Source organism: Leptinotarsa decemlineata, unplaced genomic scaffold (genome assembly GCF_025532065.1).
Source record: "Leptinotarsa decemlineata unplaced genomic scaffold, Ldec_3_MD MMD2_tig00026282_RagTag_RagTag, whole genome shotgun sequence".
Taxonomy (NCBI): Eukaryota; Metazoa; Arthropoda; class Insecta; order Coleoptera; family Chrysomelidae; genus Leptinotarsa; species Leptinotarsa decemlineata.
Genome location: NW_027412668.1, coordinates 4,728,924 through 4,752,640, shown reverse-complemented (window position 1 = coordinate 4,752,640; position 23,717 = coordinate 4,728,924). Strand labels below are relative to the sequence as shown.

The 23,717-nt window shown below is 33.4% G+C and overlaps 1 protein-coding gene across 1 annotated transcript in view; it reads left to right on the top strand.

Moving 5' to 3' along the window:
* Nucleotides 1-2,017: 2,017 nt before the first annotated feature.
* The window catches only part of LOC111511956 (DDB1- and CUL4-associated factor 5), a 34,936-nt gene continuing 13,236 nt past the window's right edge, over nt 2,018-23,717 (top strand). Inside the window, exons 1-9 of the mRNA XM_074179662.1 lie at nt 2,018-2,324; nt 2,384-2,564; nt 4,621-4,760; nt 4,822-4,951; nt 8,796-9,070; nt 9,123-9,238; nt 18,304-18,423; nt 18,569-18,715; nt 18,769-18,926. Coding sequence (XP_074035763.1) covers nt 2,129-2,324; nt 2,384-2,564; nt 4,621-4,760; nt 4,822-4,951; nt 8,796-9,070; nt 9,123-9,238; nt 18,304-18,423; nt 18,569-18,715; nt 18,769-18,926 — 1,463 coding nt within the window. The 5' untranslated portion in view covers nt 2,018-2,128. The remainder of the gene's footprint in view (nt 2,325-2,383; nt 2,565-4,620; nt 4,761-4,821; nt 4,952-8,795; nt 9,071-9,122; nt 9,239-18,303; nt 18,424-18,568; nt 18,716-18,768; nt 18,927-23,717) is intronic.

The window sequence follows — 23,717 nt, the reverse complement described above, 5'->3', positions numbered from 1 at the left end:
GAATAACTTTTCCCAAACGTTAGCGTCATTCGAGATTAACATCAGCACTACAACCATAATTAATTATGTTTATGATATTAATAGAAAAATCAATTCGAATTTCAATCTACTGATCAATAATAATAATAGAAACATTCTTTAAAAAGCACCGATACTTAAATTTTGACAAATGATGGACCCCTACTTGTGAAAATTTGCAACTGAGAAAAGTAACGATCCATTTGTACAGCATATACCTACCGCCAGAGGTATTCTTTTTGGTGGCTTTGAATATTCGGCATTTTCAATAATGCAAAAAATTAAGTACTGAAAGGTACCATTCCCTCATTATGAAGCTAGATCAACACGGAACTATGGGTAACAAAATGTAGGTATTCACCTTTTCTGAGTACTAGAGGTTTTACTATTATCACATATGAGTACATTTATTTCTTTTGTGTTATTACTCCGACCTTGATATTCGTTTTGTTTATATTTGGTTATGGTTTTTAGACAAACATCCCATAAATTGTGTTTGAAATACACTGGCGCCAAAAACCTTCTTGTTCAATTTTGAGTACATTAACTAACAAGTTTACTAAGCGCCTGAAAATAATTAAAAAATTGTATTGACATGCAAACTTCAGAGCTGAATAATAAATAATATAATATAAAGCAAAAACTACCAAGAAAAATGTTATACCTGCTTGCTTGATTAATCTGGGACAATTTGCCAGTCTTATGATCATATCATCACCATTCCTGGGGCATTCGAGTCATCCCACTCGAAATACCTTAAATGCCTCATACTATTTTATTGCATATACGATAATAATCATATATTACGATTAACAATACTGCATATCTATATGAGATTGCGATGTAAGCAATTCAGATGACAGAAAAACGCACAGTAAAACAAAAAAATGTGTACAAAATGGACTCTTCGTCTCCACGTTAATGAGATACGTCCGCTTTCTTTGACGATAGAAGCGAAGCAGAAATGTATAATTTACATCCCAATATAATAGATACTTATATCGATAATTTTGAATACATTGACCCAATAATTGAGGAATATTACCACACCTAATTATTATTACAAATGTATCTCAGTGTGGACTATATTTTGGAAGGAAGAGTTATCTTAGGCTCATCATATTGCAAATTTAGGCGAATATTCATATGTGTTTTTTTTTTAAATTTTGAATGAAAAACATTAAAAAAAATAATTTCATTCTTAGAAAAAGTATACTGTCTACAGATTAAACTCATCAAAAAAAGGATAGAATATACTTATGTAACAACATGTAAGTTATTCAACTCTTACAAGAAATAAATGCACTTGGCATCTGAATGAGGTTTTCGCCCAGCAAAAAAATATTCAATATTTAGTTCGGATTTAAAAAACTCTGGATGAAATTTGTAGATATTTGATGAGAATTTGTTCAAATTCAGTAAGTACTCGAAAAACTTTCATCATTGAAAAATGTTTGCAAGTTTTTGATGATGAAATAAATTTCAATAATATTACAATAATATCGGAAAAAATTTAATATATTTCAATTTAATCCAATGTATTTATACCCAAAATAATAGAAATGTATATTTTAAACAAAATATTTTTGCTGTGGGTTGAAGTTATCGAAAAATACTGTAGAAATACTTCAAGTAGGTATGACTGTGAAACCCTAAAACTGAAAAAATTCAATTGAGAAATAAAGAATATTACTGGAGTTCTTCCCCAGTAATATCGACACGTGTTTTGATCACCAAGTGATCATCTTCAAGAGGAAGATTAAACTGAAAAAAAAATAATTGAGAAGTAGTTTATCTAAAAAATTATTTTCTCTGTTTTCTACTACGAACCGAAAAGACTTAACGAAGAAGAAAAATATACGGCTAGTGGGCTAGTGGCAAAGGTAAGTCTTTTCGGTTCGTTCAAAATATATAAACAACGTTGCCAGTGTCACATCAAAAATGTTAGAGAACTACTGATTCATAGAATCTGGTTATCTATTCCATGCTCGAATTAACCAAGTTCTCATCAGCTGTTCATGAAATATCCCAGAGTTTATTAGTTGAAAAGTCACATAATTTTTGTCAACAAAGACCTCATTTGGTGAATGATTTGTCAACCGAAATAAAAATGGCTAAGCCACTAATTATTAATCCCGCATATTATGTCACCAACAGACAGTATAAGAGCAATATTTTTACTAAAAATAAGTTATTCAATTCCAGACTAGCCAAAGCAAGGAGTTTATACAGAATGAACCTGATGTCACATTATGGGTGTGTGAATGCCATAGAGTTTTCGCTGAACGGGGAATATTTGGTTTCCGGTAAGTTGAAAATTCAAAAAATAATCATGCAGAAAATCATTAGTAAATTTTTGTTTGAGGTGGCGATGACAAACGCGTACTTCTCTGGTCCGTTGCTGGGGCCTTGCTGGGCAAGGGTACCCCAGCTGTAATGAGAACATCACATAGAAGTAACATTTTTTGTTTAACGTTCGATTCTTGCAACGAAAAAATATTTTCCGGCGGTAACGATGACCAAGTTCTCATCCATGAAGTCAATACGTAAGAAATATTTTATTTTATTTCACCATTAATTATATGAATGGGAAACCCTTGTACAGTTGATATTTAGCAGTAATAGAAAGTGTCATATAGTGCAATATTTATCACGTATCACTCTTCCTACTTATAGTTAAGGTTAAGTTTTTAATGTAGGTAACACATGAATTTCAAATGAAATTAAAAAAAATATACAAATACCCAAATATACACACAAATTATTGGCTAATTTACATTTATCAAAAAAATATTAGTTCTTACATCAGGAAATACCTCTACATCAAAAGATGTTTTGAAAAGTGACTTCAAAATAAGACAGAGATATAATATTCTTGAGTAGGATAGAAGGAATACTTTCAGTACCAGTTCTCTAATTCGTAGAATATAGAAGGATATTCATTTGGGAAAAAATATCTTAAATCAATGAGTAAATGTCAAAATATATTACAGTTACTCATGGTCATCTCTAACAGAAACAATCTCAGGTGTACTGCAGGAAAGTATTTTAGGACCCTTGATGTTTTCAGTGTTTATTTTTGATTACCCCGCTTTTTTATCACATTGTCAAGTACATCTATATACAGATGATACACAGTTATATTTGTATTCTCATAACACCGATACAGAAAGTTGCGTGGCCAATATAAATTCAGATTTCCACAAAACATTCCAATACTCGAAGAATCATGGACTGAAAATCAATCCAAGTAAAACTTTCCTTATGCATAGTGTCTCGAAGCAAATAGTAGAAACTCAGTGTAACTTTAGGCTCACTCTTGATAACGCAGACTTTGACTGGGTAGACAGTGCTAAAAATCTTGGTGTAACCATAGATAGCTCTTTGTCTTTCCATGAACATGTGACGAACATTTTCAAAGTATCATTCTTCAAACTCAACTCGCTATATAAATTCAAGTATCAGTTATCAGAAGAAATGAAACTCAGGTCAGTTGAAACTCTTATTTACCCCCATATCGAGTATTGTTGTTCGGTGTATTACAATTTTTTGTCGCAATATAACAATCAGAAGTTACAACGTATACAAAATGCTTGCATGCGATTCGTATGGTGTATACCATATGGTGAACATGTCACACCATTTTTGTTAAAAATGAAGGAGCTGAATGTGATGTACAGAGTCCAATATTTGATAAATGTTTTTTTGTTTAAGTTGCTTGAAACTGAAACACCTAGTTATTTATATAGTTTATTAAGCAGGCATTCTGACATACATATGGGCAATTTGAGAATTACCTAGACACCGTACTTCCAAATTTCAAGGATGTTTTTCTTATATAGCCTCCTCTTATCTGAATGAAATTTTACCCCTTTTTAATCATAATATTCATCAATTTAAGAAAGAAGTAAGATCACAGATGCTTACTGCTCAGTGCAAATTAAAAAAATTAAAATGACATTGGATTTATTAGCAACTATATGATCTATTTTTTTTCTCTTCTCTATCATTGTTATGATAGTAAATAAGTATTTTTATAATTATTTTCTTACACCCACTGTATAATTTTTCGGAGGGGTGGAAGATAGCCTTTGGCTAATCCTTTTCCTTTTATATATAAATGTATTTTTTATGCATAATAAACGATATTATTATTATTATTATTGAAATACGGTACCATTTGGTTATTTAAAAGTACATCTTGGAAGCTGCTTGTAAAATCTAAGGCATTTATTTTTCTAGATTTCCTTTGCAGCCCGAATAGTTTGGAAGAATATAGTGAATGTTGCTAAACAAAGATTTTCTATATGGGGAGGATATGTTTAAAAATTTTACTCCTGCTGATCGCCAATACTCATTCTCAGTCATCATTTGTGCTTCAATTTGGGGAAATGTATGTGATGCCATTTGCACATTTACATCACTGAAGAAACTGTTTGAGGTTTTTCCATTCAGTTCCACTACTTTAGGCATAACTTTGCCTTCATTTACACGTTTTGTTATTTTTTATCTACATTATGACTAGGTACAGGACATGAAATATGTTTATACTCTCTTTTGAATATTCTTAGTAGTCACCAAATTCCAATATATCGTTTCCAGGGGTACTTTAAAAACATCTATCGCCCATGAAAAACCAGTATATGGTATAAGTATACACCCTCAAAATGATGAAATTATAGCTACTGCAGGAGAAGATGGGCGGATATTGATATACGATACTAGAGAACAACCAAATCAAGGTAAATATTGTTATTGAAATGTCTCTCGAGTTGATTTCTCATGTACTTTTGAAATATCTAGATTGTCAAGTTGTGGCTCAAAAGGAAAGTGGTTTCCACTCGGTTGTGTTTAACCCCTTGAAGCCCCGTTACTTAGTGACTGCCAACTCCGAAGAAGGTATTGGTCTGTGGGATTGCAGAAAACCGAAGACGTGAGTATAATTCCACTTGTAACTAATAGTAAATATAGTGTATCGTTTGAAAGTTAACTTCTTTCTAAAAGAAAGCTTTGGGTATGACATAAATCAATTTTTCGTGACACAGGCAGTCAGTATGTGAAAATGATTTTGTTGTTTCGAAAGTTTTGTCCGTTTTAGTGTCATGTGTTTAGCATGTTTAGGCATTTAGCAATGATAGTGTTAATTATCACACTGTTTGACATTGGAGTGCGAAATTTCGTTGCGGAGATTTTATTACATGTTTCGGGATTAACACATACATGACGCTAGTCATTACATTTTTCTTTTTTCAGTAGGGATTATATTCGTTAGTTTCATTCATATATATAGAGAGCTTTGCTGCTAATTGATTTATTTCACATTAACCATATTTCACCATAAAGAAAAAATATCAATCAATGAGAACCCAATGAGTTACCTTAATCATATAGCCATATCGAACTCATTCAAATATTCCCCAACCTCTGAAAATAAGATAAAAGAAATCCTCTCTAGCGTAAAAAATAAAAACTCTTCAGGATGGGATGATCTCTCACTTAAAATTTTCTTTAGACTGCCAAACACTATATTAGATATCTTAGCAGAAGCTATAAATAAATCTCTCATAAATGGTATTTTTGCTGTTTTTATTATATATAAATGATCTGGCATATATATATCGATTGAAGGCAAATTCACAAGTTTTGCTGACGTCACCTCTATACTTTGGCATGGAAGAAGCACTGATGCACTAAAATTAGGGTAGAGCATGATATAGGCAAAGTTAAACAACGGTGTGATGCTAATTTATTGTATTTCAATATATCAAAGACTAGTATAATGTCATTTAAATGTATCCTGGACCATATAATTCTTGAAGAACACATTGATCATAAAATAAAGAACAAATTTTTAGGCCTCAACATAGACAACAAATTGAAATTTGGAACTCATATTAGTATACTATGCAAAAAATTATCCCCAAGTTGTTATGCAATAAGGTCTATCTCTAACTCTTTGGATTATCGCTCTGCTAGAAAAGCATACTTTGCACTTTTCGAATCCCACTTGCGGTACGGAGTTTGTTTTCTGGGGGAGCAGCTGTCAAAACTTAATGAGTCAACTTTTCACAATTCATTAGAGTTAGAGTCCAAGATTCCTGTAAGCCTCTTTTTTTAACTCATCACATCTTAACAGTCTACTGCCTTTTTATTTTAAAAACAGTCTGCTTAATGCACAAAAGGCAGAAAGATAACATCTCGAACTCAACTCATATGTCCCCCTTTCAATCAGAAAGTTAACATGCTACAAACATTTTCGAAAAAGATTAAAAAACTTCTGCTAGATAAAGCTTATTATAGTATTGAGGAATTTCTGTCTGATGACTTCGCAACTTATAATTGCAACTTATAACATTTTTTATCACAGAATTTTACCATAGACTTTTTGAAGTGTGCTTGAGCCATATTAATATCTTGTTTTAATTCTTGACCTTTGTTTTAATGTTTCTGATTGTTTTAGTTCTTAAGCCTGCTTTGTCAAAATATAAAATTTTTTATCACAGACTCTTATCATAGACTTTTGAAGTGTGCTTGAGCCATATTAATATCTTGTTTTAACTCTTGACCTTTATTTTAATGTTTCAGATAATAATAATAATATTTATTAGTCTCAAGAAACACACAGTTTTTAGACACGTCAATACAATTTCTAAAATAGGTTTGAGAGGGTAAGATTTGTCAATATATTTTTTTAAAAATGCTTGTAGATAAATTAGATTTGCAAAAAAAAAATACAAGTTAACAAGATAAAATTCCAGTCTTATAAGACTTGACTAAAACGTAAAGCCATGAGCTTTTACAAATTATAAACACATAGCTAACGTATTATATATATATTCAAAGTTGAGTAAAAGTTCGTGAGGTGACCACAAAAGTGTCTCTTTCTTCTTGGATAACTTCAAAAATTGATCAATTTCATATAAAGGATGTTTGGTTAATATTTTCTTCAATAAGTTTTTGAATCTTCTAAATGGCAAGTTACGAAATTCGGTAGATAAGGCATTGTATAGCTTAATTCCTATATTATCTGTTCTGTTCGACCTATTAGCTGTAAGAACAAGGTTTGATTTATTTCTTGTATCATGTTGGTGTATATCCTTGTGAGCAACTTCATTCAACAAGTTTTGTTGAACAAGAAACAGATTTTCATAGACAATAACTGAATACAGGGTCATTATTTTAAGTTTTACAAATATTGGTCGACACTTTTCATCATAATTGGCAGAGATTATGCTTCTTACTGCAGATTTTTGAATGACAAATATTCTATTAAGATGTACCTTTGATGCATTATTCCAATTGATTATACCATACCTAAGGACTGAATGAAATAGAGAATGATATGTTGCAAGTGCCGCACTTTGATTTACTATTTTTTTGATTCTTCTGATAGCAAAAACCGTCTTACTAAGTTTACTACACATGTTATTTATGAGGTCTATCCATTTCAGGTTGGAATCTATTTGTACTCCCAAAAATTTGGTAGACATTTTGTTATCTCGATTTAGGCAAATTGTTTCAAAAGTTAGAGTTTCTGTTTTTTGTTCATTGAGAATCAAGTCATTTGGTGTGAATTATGATCGAACTTTCTCTAATATGTCAGTATGGATCATACGAGGATCATCTATTTTATATATTTTTTTGCCCAAGGTTGCATCATCTGCATACAATATAGTGTCTATGCCTAACGAGTTCATCACGTAAGGTAGGCCGTTGATATAGATTAGAAACAGAAGTGGCCCCAATATTGACCCTTGTGGCACTCCTCTTAATATTTTTTCACTTTTGGTATTTCCTAGATCAACAATTTGATATCTTTCGTTAAGGTATGACTTCATCATGTCCAGGCAGACACCTCTCACTCCGTAGAAATCTAATTTGGCCAATAAAATCGAGTGATTTACCGAGTCGAATGCTGAAGTAAGATCTGTAAAAACGCTCACATATTTTTCTTGGTTATCAAAGGCGTCTTTTATACTATTTGTGAGAAAGTTTATTGTATCATACGTCGATTTTCCTTTCCGAAATCCAAATTGATGAAGACTCAGAAGATTATTTATATCAAAGTATTTTACTAGTTGTTCGTAAATTATGTGTTCGAAAATCTTTGAAAAGGTTGGCAGTATTGCTATCTGTCGAAAATTTTTTGGTTCAGATGTAACACCTTTTTTATGAATTGGCAGGATTCTACCAATTTTTAATTGCTGAGGGAAGTATTCTTCACTTAGACAGGTATTGATAATATCTGTTAAGGGTTGAGTTATGCATTCAATGGCACTTTTTATGACTAAAACATTCACACCGTTTATATCTTCCGTTTTTTTATTTTTTAACTTGGTTATGATTATTCTCATTTCATCTGTCGTTACAGGCCTAAAGAACATCAACTTATTTGTGTTCATTTTTTTATCCATAAAAGCAATAGGGTCAACATCAGATTTGGGGTAGTGCAGTAGAGTTGTGTTTATGTTATTCATGAAGAAGTCATTCATCTGGTTAGCTGTTGGATTTTCTGGTTCATTTAAGATTTTGTTTTTTCGACCTGTTTCGGAGGTAATGATTTGCCACACAGTTGTGCTGTAATTATCTGTTTTACTTCATATACTGTGGTAATGTGCTTTTTTAGCCTCCAATAGTGACAATTGTTTTAGTTCTTAAGCCTGCTTTGTCAACAAAACCTAAACTTTTATGACAATAAAGCATTTCTGACTCTGACTCATATTAGCGACAACCCAAATAAATGTTCTATGTATATCTACAATCATGATGAATTTCAGGCAACTTCTTCACTACGACAAACAAAGCGGCAAAACAAGCGGCATCAGTGCCTGTTTTGACTCGACTGGTAAGAAAGTGCTGGCCCTAAGAAGACGTCTTCCACCTGTCCTATACATGGCCGAATCTGAGTCTCCCGTTTGCCAATTTTACCATCCCCAATACTACAATTCGTGTACTATGAAAACTTGCTGCTTCGCCGGATACAACGATGAGTACATACTGAGCGGATCTGATGATTTCAACTTGTACATGTGGAAAATACCACAGGACGATTGTGAGATTATGAAAATTTTTGATTGAATGGTTTTTACTGAGTTTTCTTACAGCTGAATGGGGTTCTTCACATATGGTGCTTCGTGGACATCGGTCTATAGTGAATCAAGTGCGATATAATAGGCATAACTTTTTGATAGCTTCTTCTGGAGTAGAGAAAATAGTCAAAGTAAGTTTTTCAATTCAATTCAATTCTTTATTTATCCATTCATTATTTATCCATATTTATCCATAGGACAAGTCAAAAAACATATAGACATACAACAAAGTACAGTGAGTAAAATAATAAAATAAAATAAATTATGTACATGCATAACAAGGATTACAGACAAAATACAATTAACATAGGATAGTTAAATAATAGATGTTTACAGGTTTTTCTTTACAAAATTAATTCATAATAATCTTCTAGGGAGTAGGGACACAGATCAATTAGTATCTTTTTCACATCAATAAGAAATTTCCGGTTTGAAAAGGATCTATATCTTTGTGGGAGTCGATTATAGAGTCTTAAGCCAAGTACAGTAGGTGAATTTAAGCTAATATTTAAGCGTCTGAAGGGAACGCAATATTTGCCTTTCTGTCTAGTATCATAATTGTGTTGTTCATCTACACGCATATGGTCGTCACGAGCTTTGTGTATATTCTTCAAAAGTTCTAAAATGAAAATACCACTAACTGTTAAAATCCTCATGTCACGACAACTATGGTTAAATGAGACTCTAGCAATACATCTAATAATGCGCTTTTGAGCCAGAAAAACATTTTGTGCATATGCTGATCCACCCCAGACTGCAATACCATAGTTAATTCTTGATTGAACTTCTGCAAAATTGAATGAACGGAGATGATTCAAATTCAATGTATATCTAAGATTTCTGATTTGGTAACATTTTGAGTTCAGTGTCTTAGAAAGCTGTAGACAGTGAGTTCGAAATGATAAGTCTTCGTCCAAAAAAATTCCAAGAAATTCAACACTTTCAGTACTATAAATGCATGTGTTATTAATGTAGATATTTAATGGCGGTACGTTTTTGTTTTGATGAGTATGAAAAGTTACACAATTTGTTTTGTTTGTATTAAAAAGAAGAGACATATCAGAAGACCAGACTGAAAAGTTGAGCATTGTGGTGTTAATTTTTGTTTTCAGAATTTCAGAGTTTTCTCCTGTAAAAAGTAGCGTTGAGTCATCTGCATACAATGTAGTGCATGCATCAGTTAAGATCAGAGGTAGCTCATTAATATATAAGACGAATAGTATTGGCCCCAGAATGGAGCCTTGAGGTACCCCAATGTCATTTCTTTGAGGAGATGACCGAGATGTTTTACCACAATGAGAGATTTTTACAATTTGTTTCCGTCCTTTCAGATACGAGCTAAACCAGTCATGAATTTTACCTCTTATACCAAATTTATATAACTTATCAAGCAGAGTTTCGTGTTGAACACAATCAAAAGCTCGATTTAAATCACAAAATATTCCTGTTGGATTTTCACCCTTCTCAGTAGCTATTAATACTTTCTCATAGAAGGAGATAATTGCTGTTGTAGTAGAGTATTGGCTATGAAAACCATGATGATTATCCATAATAACTTTGTTCCTCTCTAAAAACGATACTAGTTGATTTAGAACCACATATTCAATTACTTTTGATATTACTGATGGAATAGTGATTGGTCTATAATTAGATATGTCAGATGGATTACCTTTCTTTAAAATAGGAGACACTAATGAAGTTTTCAATTTTGTTGGGATATCCCGTCCTCAAGAGACTTATTAATCACGTGAGTTAGAGGTTTAACTATGTATTCTGCAATTTTTTTTAATATTACAGCTGAAATTCCATCATAACCACAGGAGGGCTTATTTTTAATTTTATATTTTATAACATTGAGAACATCTGTCTCAGAAACATATTGAACAAACATACTCTCTGTTTCAAAATTATTTTGTGGATATTTAATTTGATGATTTAGGTGTTGTATATTTCCTATTGTTTCCTTTGGTATGTTTACAAAATAATCATTAAATATATTTGATAAAATTTATGGTTCTTCAATAATTTCATTATGTAATTTTATTGCGATGTGTTTTTTGGGTTTTTTTTCCATTGAGCTCATTTATAATCTGCCAAGTAGACTTACTTTTGTTTGATGAATTTTGAATTTTATTGATGTAAAATTGACTTTTCGTACTTAACAAGAGGTTTTTATGTTGTTTTTTGACAAATTTATACCCAAGATCAAGTGTTGGAAATTGTTTTCTTAGGTAATGTAATTGTTTTAAATCTTTAGATGATTTTTTTATTTCATTTGTTACCCATTCATTACCAATGGTTTTTTTAAATTTTTTGTTTTTAATGGGACATGTGGCTTCAAAGTTGTAAATCAATGTGTCAAGAAAGGCGTTAAATTTTGAATCAGTATTGTTTACCAAGTAAACCTCTTCCCAGTTTTCCTTCTTTAATGAGGTTATAAAATTATTAATATTTACCTCACTCGTTTCCCTAGCATAAATTGTTGTATTAACAGAAGGTTCATTATCTGAAGGTACTGCAAGTAGAAAATTATCATGGTCTGATTCAGTATTAATATCAACCTTACCCTCACAGTATTCAACATTTGTATATATTTGATCTAGTATACTTTCACAGATGGAAGTGACACGTGTGGGAGTGTGATTGGTTGGGAGTAACCCATATGATTCTAAAAGATGAGTAAATTTTTGAGACTGATGTGTCGTCATAGAATTTATATTGAAGTCACCACACAAAAATACGCAACTCCTGTTCTCACATACAGTTTCCATAATCATTATGAGGTTTTCAAAAAATGTATCAAAGTGGCCTTTAGGTGACCTATAACAAGAAATAATTATGAATATTTGTGTTTTCCTGATCCATTTCAAACCACAAATTTCAATATAATTTTCAATGCAATACTCATGAAAAGAAAGTGACTCTACATCAATATCATTTTTGGCCCAAATGGCAATTCCACCTCGATTGTATCTGGATCTACCAAATACATTTTCCAGCTGATAATAAGGAAAGTTAAAACTCAAAATGTCGCTGTTTGTCAACCAGGTCTCAGTTATGCAGATACATTTCAGGTCCATATTGCAATAGTCCGATATTAGTTTGTCAATTTTATATTGTGTTAGTCCACTAATGTTTGAGAGAAGGATATAGTATTTTGTGTCCACTATTTTGTTTTCCGATCTAAAAAAGACAATGGCCTTTTTTCTGCTACCACCACTTCTTCATTGCTAAGGAAATGTCTGCCTCTTCTGAAGTCAAAACGTTCAAATCCTATATGTCTCGGCCAGAAACACGGATCATAGAGTTTTTCTTTCAAAAGAGGATCTGCACCAACCATGAACGATTGATTGTTGCGTCTTGTATTGAATGTTGATAGCTTTTTAACTTCAACTTCTAGTAGACTCGAGTCCTGTTCTAGCTTTAAATTTGTTTCAATGAAGTTTTTAATGTTTTCTTCCTCAATATCATCTGGAACTCTTGTCACAAATAACCAAATTTTTTTCATATTGTCTCAAATATGTTTTACTTATAATCAATTCTGAAACATGATCTTATGTCACTCTGTATTATGTTCTGGGAATAAAGCTATTATATGAATAATTGATTTTGTGAAAAGAAACGTAAAACGTTTGCACCTGTCTAGTTGAACGACTGGGGACATGTAAAGATATTTTGGAGAAAAGCTCGGGGCTGATACTTAGTCCGTTGATAATTTTGAATAGAAGTATTGAATCTCTATGTTTTCTGCGAGCCTCAAGAGAAGGTATGTTCAAAATGCATTCCATGTAGTATAGTCACAGTATACACACATCTTGAAGGCATTATATCGCAGAAAATTGTGCTGTATGGCCTCGAATTTCACTTTTTGTGTAACGTAATGAGGGGACCAAAGTGTGGAACAATAAACATTTTAAATCGTCGGCAAATAGCAAAGCTTCGCTTTCATGGAAACAGCTGAGTAGGAGATTATCTCCTACTCAGCTGATTAGATCGTTGATAAAAAGGTTAAACAACAGTGGTCCCAAATGTGAACCTTGTGGAACACCCGATGTAACTGCTATGGTATGAGAATCGTAATGATTAACTCTAACAATTTGTGTTCTTTCCGTAAGATAGCTCTTGAGCCACTGCAATATTTGCCCATCAACACCATATAAACAAAGTTTATGGATCAATAAGTCATGATTGACATTGTCAAAAGCTTTGGAGAAATCAGTGTACACAGAGTCAACTTGCAAACCCTTAGACAGAGCATCAGACAGAAAATCAACGTAGGTAAACAGACCGGTTCAGCTGACTTTTTGGATGTAAATCCGAATTGTTAAGTCCCTATAATTGGGATGCAGTCATAAGTAAGGTAATCAAAAAAGATGCTCTCAAAAACTTTAGGGATTGCGTTAAGAATAGAAATTGAACGATAATTACACACGTCGGATTTTCGACTTGATTTATATATTGGGGTAACATATGAGGTTTTCCAATAGTCCGGGAATTTGCCAGATGATAGAGAATTATCAAATATTTAGAAAAGTGGTCGAGCTAAAATGAAGCTAAATGATTTAAGAAAAGTTGGAGGAATTCCATCAAGACTGGAGCTGAAAAAACACTTGGAATATTGACAGTGACATACGGTGATTGTACTGTGAGTCAGAAAAATTTTTACAAGTGGTACAAGCTTTCCACTGAAGGTCGAGATGTGAATGACGACGCTCGCCCTGGACGCCTCAGAACATCAATAAACGATGAAAATGAAAATGTGGAGAAAACGAAGAAAATTGTTATGTAGAATCGACGAATCACTATCAGAGAAGTTTCTGAGGATGTTTGCGTATCAGTTGGCTTACGTCATGCAATTTTTTCGTAAATTTTGAGCATGAAGCGTGTGGCAGCGAAGTCCGTTCCGAAATTGTTGAATTTTTATCAAAAAAACCGTCGCATTAGCATCGCTCAGGAATTGAATGATGAATGACATCAACGGCGATCCAGTTTTGCTTGAAAGGGTCATTACTGGTGACGAATCATGCGTATGTGGTTATGACATTGAAACCAAAGTCCAATTGTCCCAATGGAAGAGCCATTGTCCCAATGGAAGAGCCCAGGAGAGTCAATTAAAAATAAGCACGCCAAGTTCGATTAAATCTCAAGGTTTTGCTCACTTTTTTCTTCGATTACCGTGGCGTAGTGCATCGAGAGTTCTTGCCACATGGTCGTACTGTCAATAAGGATTATTATCTTGAAGTTATGCACCGCTTGCTAAAAGCAATACAAAGAAAACGTCCAGTATTGTGAAAAAACAATTAATGGCTTTTCCATCATGATAATGCACCTTCTGTAATCGTACCTCAGCCATCATATTCACCGGATTTGACACCCTGCGACTTTTTCCTGTAACCAAAATTGAAGAAACCAATAAAAGGACGGCAAAACGCTGGCACAAGTTTTTTTGTAGTTATTTCCATTCTTTCTATCTTTGTGAGTTTTCAACGTTTTTATAGTCGATGGAGAAGTAGAAAGCCCAATATCTCCCTTCCCAAACAAATATCTTGGTAATCATTAATGTTTGCAAAAGTAATTCAAATAAATTCAACATCCGGTGGGATGCATTATAATTGTTGCATCAACTGTTCTCAACTCGTAATAACTTCCTGTGTAGTGTTATATTTGATAAGGTTATTTATTTACTTTAGAAAATATAATCAGCAGATGGTACAAAAATGAACAGATTCACAGTAAATTTCTGATAAAGGTGGTGATATATTACCCTTTGTTTTATCATGGTTTAGAACAAATAAGTTTCCGAATAAAAACATTGACCATGGTGTCATAAATTGATAAACAAATGTTTATATCAGTGTTTGTTTTCATTCCTTGTGATTACATTCGGATGTGTCATAGATTTGAAACTTTTTGCTGAGTTTTTATATTTGGAAAATGGCAAACTCAATGAAATCGCTATTTTATAAAGGACTTGATGAGTTCAATAAGCTACCACATGACATCAAGGAATCTAATGTCATTTATGTATTTAAGACGAGGATTAGTAAACATATTCAGTCACTATAAATCTCCAGAGTGTATTTCAACATACTCAATTTCCTTCACACAAATTTATTTACTTTACATTATTTTATTTTCATTATTCTTTTTTTGTGATGCACTATAATTTTTTTCTTTTTTCTAAATAACTGTTAGTCTAGAATCATGTTTGTATTACTATTTTACATATTCAACGAAAGTCATTTTTTGGAGGAGAAAACAGTTTTTTATCGACCTTTTTTTGGGTATTTGTTACCCTCTACAATCTGAAAAATATAAAAATTATAGTGGAGAACTTTATACAAGTGTAGATTATACTAATCTTTGTACATTTCAATTAAGTTATCTTCAAAATAAGCATTTTTGAAACATCAGCTGAATCGTCTGGCATAAAAAATAATTGACTCCATGATTTATTCTTGACATAATTATATTGAGGACTAAACCAGGATGTCCCATCGATACAATGTTTTGATGGTTCATTTGTCAGCTGTATGTAGGTCATAGTTGAGATTGTAATGTTGGAGTGAATATTATTTGTTTTTTTAGAGGAAAATTTCAAAATAACCTGATATCTTAAGTGACTGTCACTATCGGTTTCTCAACTTGTTTAGTTCACACAGAATGTGGTTGATTGTTGTCATTTCCTTCTTGCATTACCTTCAGTGAAGGTCTCCTCAATATATTTTCCTATTTATGCCATATTAATAAGAACCCGATTTCATATTTTCGAACTTTCATTGTCCAATATAAAATAAATTGATTTGAAATCCCTGAAAAAAAATTTAAAAGATTAACCGAAAATAACAATTTTATTAAACAAAAAAAAAACTGAAATTACAAAGAAATAATATACAAGCAACAGCCAAAAAAAATAAAAAATTTAAATATTAATAAAAGCTGAAAATTAAAAAATATTAACAAAAAATAAAAATTGAAATTAAAAGATTCCAAACCAAGTTACTTCACGACGTTTCGATTGTTAGTATCCACAATCGTCTTCGGGTGATGACTTATTCCTCCTAGATCCGACTATTTATAGATCATTCGAGTGCTTTCGCCTATCCCCTTTTCCCTCTCCGCTTCATTGGTTTTAGCGAGAGATGACCGTTTGGCGGAAGTTGGTCGTTTTTAGCTTGATTAGAGGTTTCCATATGTTACGTATCTCTACGCTAGCTTGACTAAATGCGTTGTTGGACAACATATACGCGGCTTCTTTGAATTTTCTTCTAAACCAGTGTTCCTCTTTGTGGATGATTTCAGCTTGAGCCCACTTGATATTATGTTGATGAGTCCAAACACGCTCTGCTATTCCGGATTTTCTGGTTTCTCCTCGCTGTATGTGTTTCTTGTGCTCAGCAATGCCAACTTTTAATGGCCTCTTAGTTTCACCGATGTATGAATCTCCGCACTCGCAGGGTATCCGGTAAATGCAATTCTTGGAATCGCAGTCCGCGTTTGGTGGCCTGGTTATCGTGAAGCTGCTACGGATAGTGTTCCCAGATCTGAAGCAGGTTCTGATGTTGTACTTGGAACCAATCCTTATCCTTTCTGATAATCCTCTGATGTAGGGAAGTACAAGTACTGGTTGTGGCGGCTTCTCTTCTTTGTGGAGCTCTTGATGTCTTCTAGCTAAAGCCTGTTCTACCATCACTATGGAATAACCATTCCGTTGAAGGTCATTTTTGATGATGCCTAGTTCCTTTTCGAGACCTTCCTTTGTAATACAGAGCCCGAAGGCACGGTCTAGTAGAGTCTTGATGATTCCTCTCTTAGTCGATTGATGATGGTTGGATTTCTGGTTCAGATACTGTCCTGTGTGAGTGGGTTTTCGATATACAGATGTTTTCCATTTAGTGTCAGGAAACATCTTTATATCGAAATTGTAATGATATTACAACTGATTGCTGTATAGACAAGAGCGTAATACCTGTTAATCAAGTGGTTTCTGTGAAAGATCGATTTGAGACTAGTAAAAGCATAATACAGTTTATTCAGTTATCAATTTGGTTGTTGAAGGTTAATTTGTAATCCAGCTCCATACCAAGGAATTTCATGCTTTCTGATGCTAAGATATCAGTGTGGCCTAAGTTGAACTTCATGTTGTTGAAGTGTTTTTGAGGACTACTGAATTGGATAAGGACCATTTTTTCCATATTATTGATGAGGTGATATATCACACACCACATACTAGTTGTATATCATTCATCAAGTCAAATGTATCATTAGCAGTTAATATAATTGTTGAATCATCTGCATAAATGAAAACCTGCCCTTTGTTAATGTGGAGAGGTAGGTCATGGATACACAATAAAAACAGGAGATGACCGAATACTCCACTTTGAGGAGTCCCAAGAGGAATATTTTTTTTCTCTGAAAGTTCTTTATTGACCTCAACTTTTAGTGTTCTACCGGTCATGTATGAAAAAATGAAAGATTGTATGGGATCTTGAATGCCCATTCCTTCTAATTTTATCTTCAAGAAGTATGGTTTGATGGTGTCAAAGGCGCGGGTGAGGTCGTAGATATACTGAATCATATCTGTTGCTTCGGTCTCTATGGAGTAGTTGGGTCGGAAATCGCGCTGACAAGGGGTTACTATTTTTCTATGCTCTAGGTAATTTATCAGTTGATTGTACACAGCTGTTTCTATAACTTTTGAAAAGCAGTTGAGTATACTTATCATTCTATAGTTTTCTATACAATGAGTGTCTCCTTTTTTAAACACTGGGATAGTTTTTGTGATAATTAATTTCTTTGGATAGCAACCTTGTATGGCACAGTCTTTCAGTAGTAAAGCTGGAATCTCATCGATCCCTGCGGAGTATTTTTTTTTGGCCCAGGATAATGTGCTTGATATCACAATCGCTAATAGGTTTGAAGAACATGCTTTGTGGAGAGCTTATCTCATTTTCTTTCCACTGAGGTTGCAAACAGATTTGCAACTTGCTGTTTGTCACAATTTTTTCCTGTTATAAGTTAAAGTTACGATACATTTACACACTGTGTTTCTAAGAATATGTATATGCCTTTTACTGCACTTTTTCTACATTAAAATATTGAATTTCTTAAGAAATTGTGTCATTTTGGCCTTCGTGATTTTTCCACTGTTTGGTTCGATGCTATACTTTCAATTATTATAACTATTTGTCTATAGCTCTGGAGTACAGTACCTATAAACAATTGGGGAGGATCGATTTTGAAAGAAGATAGTTATGAGTCAGGTAGAACCATCTTTAGCCACGAAGACTACATGAGTTTAGTTGGGAATAGTGACGTAAGTATCTTGCGAATGAGAAACAACAACAGAAATTTAGACTCTTACTATTGTTATGAAAATATAACATTTGTTTAAGCTTTGACATCTGAAACAGAAGTGAGATAAATAACGAATCACAGATTTCTTACAACATTTATTCCAGCGTATCAATCACGACTATAGCGACCAGTCGACGAATGAAGATGTGAAAATGATGGCTTTTTTCGATTCTTTAGTCCAGAGAGAAATTGAAGGCTGGGATTCCCAAACTGAAAACACAATAACAACTGACAGCGATTCCGACGAAGAGGTAAGGTTTTGGATGGAAATCGTGGTTCGAATTTGTTTGCCTTTTTTTTGCAGGAGTGGTCGAAGATCGTTGCGAAAATATTCAGGAATGGCAGGTGTATCCCCGAAGAGTCGAAGAAATATAAACTGAATAAGATAACCGTATTGATAAACAAGAAGAAGAATATTCTGGCCAAAATGGCTAAGAGTAAAAGCCCCAGTTATGTTCGGAAGTGAGTTTGAAAATTTTTGCAATTTGTTGTTTTCTTGTATCTAAGACATTGAGTCTGCAGCTTTGAATTTAATTACCAACAAATTGGCTTCAGTTGATTTATTTATTCACGGACTTGCCATTATACATAAATACATAGTAAATGAATAAATAAATACATAAATAATGTGATTGAAAAATAAACAATTGAATAATAATATAGAATACCAAAAAAGGAAACAAATATTAATTTATTATTAATAATAATAATCAGCCGTTTCTTCATAGTAGGTAATACGTTTAACCTGATTTTTAAAAGAGTACAAGGAAGAGTCAAACAAATCAATATAGCTGCTATTCTTTTTTGCTAACCTAAGCATAGTGATGGTTTCATTTAAGCCATAGCTAGTAGAATGGTAAGGAACTTTGAACAACTCCGACACTCTGGTTCTTCTTGAATTTACATTGAAGTTAATCATTTGTGGTACAAATGGACAGTTCATATCACCATTTATAACTTTATGAAGGAGTCTTGAATCAATTTCAGCTGGGTGGTGCTCCAAAGTAGATAAATTTAGAAGAAGCAGAATGTCTGAGTACTCATAGTCGGATCTGATATCCGAGCTTAAATGCACAGGTTTTGTACTTCCTCAATCATAGATATGTCTGTCTGATATAGAGGACTCCATATCACGCAATTATTTTCCAAGACCGAGCGTACCAAAGAACAGTACAAGATTTCAAAGGTATTCATAGAAAATTTATCTGTGGATCGTTGAACAAATCCCAATAATTTGAGTCATTCAGATATATAGTTGCTATCAAACAACGATCCCAAGTCTCAAACACTGTTAGTCAACGTTAGTTTTTGATTTTATATGAATATACAATAGTTTTCCACCAACGTGTGTTATCTACAACCCTGTAAAGTATGAGATCATCTGCAAACATTGAATGATAGCTGTGGCGTATGACATCCGACACATCGTTAACGAAAAGAATGAAAAGTATTGGGCTTATATGCGATCCTTGAGGAACACCAGACGTTATAGGAATTTGTGAGGATATGGAACCAGCATATTTAACATACTGAATTCTATTATCCAAATAACTTTTCATCCATTTTGACATGTTACCATTGATGCCTAATGCTAGGAACTTACCCATGAAAAGATCATGATTTACCCTGTCAAAGGCTTTAGACAAATCAGTATAAATAGAGTCAATTTGGTGTTTTCCCTCTAGGTTATTCAAAAGAAAATGTTGATAAAGCAATACATTCGTAGTGGTGGATCTACCAGATATAAAGCCATGTTGGTGTTCATTCATTATGTTTTTTGTATCGAATGTCAGTTTTTTAGTTATCAAACAATCTAGCAACTTGGGAATTTCAGATTGCTTGCTCACTGGACGATAGTTTTTAATATTTTCTCTATCACCATGATTGTGGATTGGAGTTAGAAAACTTTGCTTCCAGAATTCAGGGAAGATTTCCATAGATAAAGAAAAATTGAATCATGTTTGTAAGGGTTTTGCTAGAGTGAATATGCAGTTTTTTAAAAATTACAAAGGAATTCCATCGGGACTAGCCGAGAGTTCTCCTGGGGTTATCATGAGTTGATTATTTCTGCTGTTTCAATATAGTAGTTGGAAACATGTAAACTTTCTGTGCATTTGTATTAAAGAATTTGAAAAACCTTTTCGTCAGAATAGGTAGTAGAAGTTGTGAAGTTTTTACCTTGTTTCAAAATTCATCATCTGAAATGATACAATTTCTTTACTTGAGTGAATTCAAATCCAAGATTCACATAAATTCAGTATCAAAATTTAATTTGAATAGTGAATTGAAATTATTTGCCGATGAGACAACTTTGGTCTATTTTGATAAAAACATTAGTAAACTGAAAAGTAAAATGGAATTTGATCTTTGTACCATTTCATTGTGGCAAAATTTTCATTAAACATATTTATATACTACTCTGTTGAAAAAAAAGGTTTTCTCAAAAAATATTTATTTATTCATTATTATTTTAAATATTACTGGAGTTTTTCCCAACACCAAATCGTTATTTTTAACCCAAAGAGGAAGATTAAAACTAGAAACTAATGCGAGTTAACCCTATGTATGCTATATAGGTATCCCATACAGGTAAACCGTCCAGGTGTACCACCCATACAGGTATACCAACCTAAATTAATTTTACAATTTTGCCTTATCTATTATTTTACAATATATGTTTATATAAAACAATTTTCAGCTATATAAAAAATTTTAAGCAATATAAAAAAATAATTTCACAATATTGCCTATCCAAATTTATTTTTGCAATGTGTCCTTATGTAGTAATCAGTAAACCCAACAACATTATTTTATTTTAACAAGCTATATAGTATGCTCTTTGGTATATGTCCGTCATCGTTATTCATAATATTATTACTTACTTCTACTTATTTACTTATTTCTACACTCTCATAGTCATCTAGTTGCCTGTTGTTGTTAATTTGTCTAACTAATCTTAATGAACTGAAGTCTAGGGAATGGTTTTGTTGCAAAATATGATGGGCGACTGCTGATTTTTCAGGTCTTCCATATTTTGAGTGCGCTATGTGTTCCTTATATCTTACTTTAATAGATCTTTTTGTCTGTCCATAATATTTTTCATCGCAGTCCTTACATTCATTTCGTAAATTCCAGACTTTTCCGAATTCTCGACTTTGTCTTTTGGACTTCCCAAAAGACTCAGTAGTGTATGACTTGTTTTAAAAACCACCTTCATACCTAGTTCCTTGAAAATCTTTTCAAAGTTCCTCGTATATTGGTGGTATGGAACTGAGATGTATTTATCCTGGTTTTGGTCCTTTTTGAAAGTCGAGATTTCGTTCATTCTTAACCTAAACTTCTTTTTCCTTATTATGTCATCTACAATACCCCTCGAGAAACCGTTAGTGGCTGCTATTTCCTGTATTGTACGTCTTTCTTTTGTGAAACTATCATGTGTTAGAGGGAAAGTCAAAAGACGGTGCACTAAAGAATTCAACCCAGCACGTTTGTGCTGTCCACAGTGATGTGAACTGTCAGGAATATACCTGTACGTGCTTGTTTCTTTTCTTAATATATCATATTCTAACCCTCCATATTGGCTCCTCATAACCAAAACGTCAAGAAATGGTAGTTATCCCTTATTTTCTAACTCATACGTGAATTTTATTGATAGACATCTATTATTTAAAATGGAAACAAAGTCGTCAATATTCGATTTTTTAGAATCGAATATCGCGAAAATATCACCCACATACCTTAGCCAAATCCTAGGAAAATACTTCGACTTTTCTTTGGTTTCCATTTCGAAACTGCTCATGAATATAGCATAAATAGGGTTAGCTCGCATTAGTTTCTAGTTTTAATCTTCCTCTTTGAAGATGATCACTTGGTGATCGAAACACGCGTCGAGGTGTTAAAAATAACGATTTGGTGTTGGGAAAAACTCCAGTAATATTCATTACTACACCAAAGGTTCCAAACAGCGCATCATAGGTTTTATTTTGTCACCTTCAAAGAAGTCCCCCTCAGATATTATACACTTGTGCTAGCATTTATTCCAATCTTCGAAGCTGTTCTAATATGCACTTTTTGGTATGTCGTTAAACTCTCTCGGCGATTCGGTTTTTATCTCCTCGATCTTCGCAAAACGCCGTCCTTTCAGGGGTATCTTCAATCTTGTAAACAGGAAAAAGTCGCAGGGGGCCAAATCTGGTGAATACGGTGGCTGAGGAATCAAAGTAATACTGCTTAATCACCGTAGATTGGTTAGGTTCAAAGTGAGCCACAATAAACCCGTAAGGGTTTATTGTGGCTCACACCTATTCACACTCGACCAAATCAACCCAGCTTCTTAACGAAGCCATTTAGTTTGTATGGTTAGTGGTCTTTCAAGTCAGTTGATAAGAGTACGGTTCTGCCGAACTCTAAAAACCTGATTCGGTCCCCGGCGGGACATGCACAAAGTATGTGCTCTGCTGTTTCATCATTTTCCAAACACACACTGTCTTCCGACAGTCCGAGTCCCTGCATATGATGATTCAAATGACGGTGACCTGTAAGAAGGCCTGTTAGATATCGTAGTTCATCCCTACTGTAGTCCAACAACTGTTTGGTATGGTATCTTCGAAGGAGTGAGCCAATCCCGGACGATTCTGACAAAACTCCATAAATCTTCTTGCCATCCAGGTGTTCAATCTTTGTTTGGCAAAGCCTAAAGTGATGCCAATGACAGGTTCCGGTTCGATGAAGCTGCTTGCAGCACCCTCCTTTGCAAGGGAGTTAGCAGCCTCATTGCCTTCCAGGTCAGTATAGCCAGGAATCCAGACCAGAGACAATCTGTTAAGTTTTACTATCGAGGAGAGTCGTTTTTGACAATTAAGACGTTGCTAGGTGGGAACCAATAACTTCCAACGCCGTAAGACCATGTAGCAAGAACTCCTAATGCTCTATGCCACGGTTATTGAAGAAAACAGTGAGCAAACCTTGACTTTGATCGAATTTGGCGTGCATTTTTTGCTCATGGCTCTCTTGGACTCTTTCATTGGGAATATTGGACTTTGGTTAAAGGAACAATAGTTTTGTTACAGAATAATCATTTTAATAACAGGTGATGACTTGATCGTTCACTAGTTTTTTGTTCATCATCAGGCAGAGCTCAATGAAAATTAAGACATTTGAAAACTAACTCCTAGTTTTTTTCATGGGGAATGAAAATCGCTTGAGAGCAGGTATTACAGTTCAGGAATTGCTGACGAAATGTTTTGTTGTTGT